This window comes from Phyllostomus discolor, chromosome 7, assembly GCF_004126475.2.
Source record: "Phyllostomus discolor isolate MPI-MPIP mPhyDis1 chromosome 7, mPhyDis1.pri.v3, whole genome shotgun sequence".
Classification (NCBI taxonomy): domain Eukaryota; kingdom Metazoa; phylum Chordata; class Mammalia; order Chiroptera; family Phyllostomidae; genus Phyllostomus; species Phyllostomus discolor.
The window spans coordinates 112,695,642-112,702,361 of NC_040909.2; the positions used below are offsets into that span (position 1 = coordinate 112,695,642).

Below are 6,720 nucleotides of genomic sequence, written 5' to 3' on the forward strand. Positions count from 1 at the left end.
GTTTATTAATTGTTAAAAGGAGTGTAGTAATAATTATTTTAAAGTCTAATTTATTTCTAAATACTCGAGGGTGTGTTTATTGATTTGATGGGGGAGAAGGGTAGGGGTGGGGGAGGGGGGGGTATATCAGCTGCATCCTGTATGTGCCCCAACCAAAACCTGCCACCCTGGTGTGTGCCCTGACCAGGAATCAAACCCACAGCCTTTTGGTGCACTGGACAATGCACCACCCTGGGAGGGTCCGACACTTTGGACCCTCATGTTTTTTATTGGAGAAAACATGATCATTTTTAAATTTTAAATATTCTTATTACCTTTGCAATTAAATGGGTTGCGGGCCAGGTCCCCAGTGGGGGCCATGTGAGAGGCAACCACAGATTGATGTTTCCCTCCCTCTTGTTCTCCCTCCTTTCCCCTCTCTCTAAAAAAGTAAATAAATATTAAAAAATAAATAAGTAAAAGATAAGCATTGTCATTAGCCTAAATAAATCACAGAATTCTTTTTTCTCATCTTAGAATTAAATGGCAGTGTTCAATGTAAGGATTTCAAATAAAAGCAGTTTAAAATGAACCCAAAACAGATACCACATGAGAAGACCTGAGCTCATGTTAATTAAGATAAAAAAAATATTTATTGTTCTTTAGACTAAAGACAGCCTGAAGTCAGGACACATGCCTAGGTTGCAGGCCTTCTGGTGGGGCGGGCACCCAGGAGGCAAACACACATTGATGTTTCTCTCCCTCCCTTCCCCTCTATAAAAATAAGTAAAATCGTTTAAGGAAAAAAAGAGGAAAGAAACCACTTAAGGAAAGTACTCATAACTTAGGAACTAAAGCTATTCTACTAGTAATTAAAGACTAGTTAAATGAATCATAATGTCATCACAACTTAGACAAAAGCCTATATATTTGTTCATTATAGTAATTCTTCTGTGAACAAGATTCAAATAAATAGTGCACATGGATTTCCATACTGAGTCCCAGATTCAGTAGCCCATCCAGAGAAACTGATACTGTCTCTCTCTATATACCAGAGTTCTACCCAATGTGTACCCTAAAGTCCTGCTATACAAGGAGAATTATTTTAGTAACAGCACTTTAAATATTATCCCCAAAACTCCTGGTTCATTAAATAGGTAACATATGGATACACACACACACACACACATATGAATGAATGAATGACATTATATGCTAAATGGTTGGATCTTCCACCAATTTATCCTCAGAGTAAACTTTTGAGTCAAAGTCATCATTTGTTAAAAAAAAAAAAAGTAGTTTAATTCTTTAAAGCTTTTAGAGAGGCAGTGCTTCAACAGAGTAAATACCGAATACCTGAAATACTTTGACTAAACCTGGATAATCAAGCTTGAGTTATTCATAACCTTTTATTGTGAATGTCTGTGTACAAAGTTAACTTCCAACACTTAAAATGCAAGAAGAGGCAAGAGTAACTGATGCCAGTGCTTCCCGCATGGCTGACTCATTACATTAACATTACAGTGGCTAATCCAGGGAAGGATAGGTACTATGTCTACAAAGGGTCTCCTATTACACCTCTTTTACATAAAACCAAGATATGTAAAGTTACTAATCCACATATGTGCATTTAAAAAATTAACTCTACAAATACTACCAATACTCCAACCACTAACTGAAATGGCAATACTACTAATCTTTTTAATTAGTACAAAAAAACATTACTGCAGTCATTTTTATAGTCTCTTGGGACAGATTTAAAACAAACTTTAAAACAAAAACCAAGGTAAAAAAATGACAGTATCAAAACTGACTTCATTATAAGAACCCTATAGTACAGTGAGGCTAAAATGAATGTTGGATTCTCACCAGGACATCATTGCAGATATCTCTTAGCTCGGTCTCAATCTTCTCTCTGTATTCCCGAGCCATCTGCTGTTTTTTCTCAGCACCTTCTGTCTTTTGCTCAATACTCGAGACGACCCTCCAAGATGACCTACGGGCTCCTACAACATTTTTATAAGCAACCGAGAGAAGATTCCTCTCCTCATTGGATAATTCGGCTCCTTGCTCAGTTACAGACTTCATGCAGGCTGCCATGTCATCATACCGCTCAGCCTGCTCGGCCAGCTTGGCCTTCTGCACCAGCTCATTTTTATCCATGACTGGATGTTCTGCAGAAAAAAAAAAAGTATTTAGATATTTTTCCCACCAAAACAAATAGACTCAAAATTATACCTTCTGTTAAAAAATTAAAAAGCTGTATCTAACACCTCAAATCCAACAGCCTATGGAAGACTGGTTGCCTATGGAACATTCTTCACAGGAGGAATTTAATGCAACCTCACACATACAAAAATCATCAGAACAAGGGGAAAAAAAGCATATCAGCCTTCAAAGGGTAAAATTTAAAGTCATTAACATCAGTTTAGCAAAATTTAAACTGCATTACCTTTTCTTTGTTCAGAAGATCCTAATTTCACATGTAGTCAAAACACAGAGGCCACCTTAAAAACCAACCCTTATCTTACTTGGCCAAAATTTCAACTCGTTTCCAATATCAAAGTAATCAAAAATTAAGCAGCTTTTCTTTAGTGAAAAGACTGCCTATGAAGAACAACACATTTCCATCATACTTCCAGAATCACGATTCATGCCAGTTTAATGTGTAATTCATGTCTTTTTACTTTCATAAAACCTTTTTTCAGGACTGTTTTAAGTTTAAATTTTAGTGGATATTACCCCCACTCCATCGATCATTGTAACATTTGCCAGCTGACCACGGAAGGATAATTTTCTGGAAAGAATGACCAAATTTCTTGTTTTAAAGATATTTTGAATACAAAATAACCACTAAAAAATCGATAACTGACCCTAAGGCCTCATTGAGCTGCATCTTGTTATATACACACCCGCTTAACAAAATTTACCCATGAGTCCTGGAACTTCAACTCTTACCATTTGTGAGCACTAAATTTATATATTAAGTGCTGTCAGTGTGACCAGTGATTCCGGTATCATTATTCCGGTTTAAACATAGAATTGTTTCTAGAAGTCAAAATTTAATTGAAAAGTGCTAAAACACACAGATACCAGAACATACAGAGACCCAACATAAGAAACGATTTAAAATAAAAATATACTGTCTGAAGTACACTAATTAAAGGTGAACAGAGGAAGCACTGTCACTATGGGAATTGATTCACCAATACTAGATCCTTTATCTTCCCAGGGAAATCCCACAAAACTTAAAAAGAAAAATCGGAACAGATTCCCAGTATTTAAACAAATAGTAATCAACTACCTTGAATGCAAGGCAGTGTTTCAATGCTAAAATTATTAAAAATTTGTGACCGCGTAATTCCCCACCCCCATTTCTCGAAATTAACAAATTCCCCCCCCCCCGCAATAACTCAAAAAAATGCTCTCAGATTAATGGTGCTTCTAACACAGAATCGTCTAAAACCAGTATAAAGGTTTTTCTCCCCAACCCCTAGGGTACAAGGGGGAAGTGCACTGGGTTTCTCACATAATAACTAGTCCTCCAAGGCCTCGCCGCACCCATTTAACCCTTAACCGACATTAAGACGTCGAGTTGAGTGTACCGAAAACCGGCCGACCAGGACTTAAAAGCGCAAATCCTTGAGTCCGCGCTATCTGCAACCCCCACTGCTTGGCTCCGCCCAAGCTTGTGCCTCTGCATAAGTCCCCGACTCTCCCTCTTTGTCATGGCGGATCTGTGTCAAGGAGCCCAACCTACTGCCGAGTGTTAATTTTCCCTCACCAGAGCTGGAGGGAGGAGCAGCGCGCTCCCGCCCGACCCGGGGTACAGGGGAGCCGCCGCCTGCCCCGGGGGCAAAAGGGCCAGCGAGGCCAACGCCGCCCGCGGAAGCAAAACCAAGGCCAGTCGGGCGCTGGACACACCCCACTCTCCCACCGGCGTCCCCTCCGCCACCCGACACCGCTGGTGTTCATTTAGTCTGTATCGGCCCGACAGCTGCAGCAGGTGGGGGAGGGGGCAAGAGCCACACCCTGACCAGCCGGGCCACCACCGGCTGTTAAGCTCAGGCTTCCCGACCCCGCAGAGCAGGGTACGCACCCTAAAACAGCGCAGAGACCCTCCAATTTAGCCCAACCAGTAGGCGAGCGAGATACGCGGGCTTATCATAGCCTTGCCCATAGTCTTGCCCATCTCTACCCCACCTGGGCTGGGAGCCCCCATTCCCCAGAGGAAAAGGCCAGCCCCCTCCCCCACCCCGGAATTTTCGAGCCCCCTCCCCCGCGGAATCCAGGAAATTCGGCTCTGTCTCAGGTGACCCCCCCGCCCCCCACCGCACGAAGCGCGGCCTCGCCCTAGTCTACCTGGCGGGCGCCTCCCAGGCGGGCCTCTGCTCGGGACCGGGTCCCCAAGCCTGGGCCTCCCGCCGCGCCGCCGCCCGAGCTGGGGGTGGTGCTGGGTGCCGCCGCCGCCGCAGCGCCAGGCGCGGAGGCTGCGCCGAGGAACGGGCGGGGGGCAGGGAGAGCCGCGGGGAGGGGGCGGCCTCACCTGCGCCACTGCATTGCCCGCAGCCACCGAGTCATTATCTGGGGCGGAAAATAGGAGTGAGGCGGCGAGAGGGAAGGGGCTCTGGGGGGAACAGGGGCGACAACTGGAACGGATCTCGGATAGTGGTGCCTCAGCCACCCCGGGAACAGGCGACGAGCAGGTCCCCGGGGATCTCGCGTGCGGGCGCCCCTTCCACCCCCCGGGGAGGGGAGCCAGGAACGGGCGCTTATCCGGGCTGAGGCGCCGATCCGGAAGCAAGTAGCCCGAGGCAGGCGCGAGCCGCCCGCCCGAGTCCAGCGGAAGGAAAGCCGCCGCCCGTCTCCGCTTGCGGAGACTCCGCCTTAGCCCAGCGCCGCTACCGCCCGGCCAGCGGGGCTGAAGGGACGTGGAGCGGGGATGGTCCCCACGATTTCATTAGGTTGGTCTGAAAGGGGAAAGAGTGGGGCGAGGCGACGGCGGCCGGGTTCCTCACCTGTGTCCCGAGTGGGTGGCGGCGGAACGACCGGGGCTCAGTAGTCTCTGGGCGGCGGCGGCGGCAGCAGCGGCGGCGAGGCTGAGACTCTGTCCCTCGATCTTACTGCTCACAGGCTACAGACGCTCCGCAGACACGGGGTTTCCTCCAATCACCAGCCCCGGCAGCAGGGGCACCACACGCACGATGACGTCAAACGCTGCTATGGCAACCGTTGATTGGTGCCCACAGCTCTGGGGGCCAGCACAACCGCCGCTCTGTAGCGCGCGCGTCCCGTCCGCCCGCGCTAGAGGGCGAGCGGAGGAGCGCGCGCGTCCTCTCCCGCCACCAATCCTCCTTCCCAACCTGCTCAGCTTCCAACTTCTCTAGTCCCAAGTGCGCCTGGGCAGGAAGCTCCTTTTTTTCCCTTCTCCACACCGCTACACCCTAAGTCTTCCCCTCTAGCTTCAGCAACTCAGTCTAAACCAGAAAGAAAACTCCTCCCCACCCCCACCTTAGCTTGCCTTGTGGGCCTGCGCCTGCGCCAGTTACTCCCTCTGGAAGGGGCTCTAGTTCAGCAACATCCGGGACCTTTCACATACCCCTCCACCCTATCCCCCGCGGCCCACCCCTCCCCTCCCTCGGTGCTTCGCAGTGGTAACTGTCCTCAAGGATGTCAGGGGGCTGGATTGCGAGAGTGGCTCCACGGTTAGGGCATTGTGATCAGGGCTTGGCGTGGCACGGGGGGGGGCGGGGGAGGGACAGGGCGCGGTCTAGCCTGGAGAGGTTATGTGGCGCGCGCCCCCAGACCGCTGCTCCCCTCACCCACCCAGCACCGGGCGGGCCCCTCCCTTACTTCCTCCCTCCCTTCCTCCTTTCCTCCCTTCCTCCCTTCCTCCCTCCCTTCCTTCCTTCCTTCCTTTCTTCCTTCCTCCCTCGCTCTTTTCCTCCCTTCCGCCGCCGCGGCTTTACCTGCTGGCTCCGAGAACGCTGTCTTAGACCTTTTAAGGCTGGGAATAGGGAGTGTAGCGTCCAGTCTCAGAGTGTGGACTGAGTGACAGGAAGGTTTTCCAATCGGCAGTTCGGGATCTGCGCGCATTGACAGCTGCGAGGGGACAATGGGTGGGCGCGAAGTGGGGGTGAGGTGGCTCCCTAGAGCGGACGGAGCTGACGGGAGGTGAGGCCTGGAAGGAGACGCCGTTGCTTTCAGAAAGCCTACAACTTCCGAGTGCATAAGACCACCTTCTCATATGGAGGGTTAGGGGCAATCATGGAAGTCTTTTTGTACTAGCTCATTTATCGTAGATTAGATTTTAATACCCAAATAAGACATTCACTTGAAGACCTTATGCTGTAGTGATTTAAAATATACAGATCAGTACCTATTTTCTTCTGGAAACAAAGTTGGAGGCAAGTGGTAGTTGTCAGGGCTCTTGCGGACCCAGCCGTCGTGGGTGGGGAGCGGGGAGTGGGCCTCCGGCGAGGACAGGGACCAAAACCCAGGAAGCGGGGGGAGGGGCGGGGGGAGTGGACGGGGCGGGGGGGGGTGGGTAGAAGGGCGGATATTGCTGGTGCCTTACAAACCTGCCAGCCTAAAACGGTGGGGCCTCCACCCAGGCTACTTAGGGAAGTTCAAAGAGCTACATTCACAGTGTAAAATGTCTCTGCCCCTTCTTCTATCTGTATTAGAGCTGAGGTAAGGTCAGTGGCTTGGATGACCTGCAAAACCAGTTGCAAAAGTCGT

General features: G+C 49.3%; 1 protein-coding gene across 7 annotated transcripts in view; it reads right to left on the reverse strand.

The window, feature by feature from the left end:
* The window catches only part of YWHAZ (tyrosine 3-monooxygenase/tryptophan 5-monooxygenase activation protein zeta), a 32,222-nt gene extending 25,715 nt beyond the window's left edge, over window positions 1–6,507 (reverse strand). Inside the window, exons 1-3 of one of the 7 annotated variants that reach the window (XM_028534118.2) lie at window positions 5,949–6,507; window positions 4,998–5,230; window positions 1,849–2,153 (exon numbers count right to left, since the gene is read on the reverse strand). In XM_028534118.2, coding sequence (XP_028389919.1) covers window positions 1,849–2,142 — 294 coding nt within the window. In that variant the 5' untranslated portion in view covers window positions 2,143–2,153; window positions 4,998–5,230; window positions 5,949–6,507. Of the gene's footprint in view, window positions 1–1,848; window positions 2,154–4,341; window positions 4,418–4,525; window positions 4,937–4,997; window positions 5,454–5,948 lie in introns of those variants that run through there. The other 6 variants (XM_028534119.2, XM_028534120.2, XM_036031314.1 and 3 more) reach the window with 6 other exon arrangements.
* Between the last annotated feature and the right edge of the window lie 213 nt (window positions 6,508–6,720).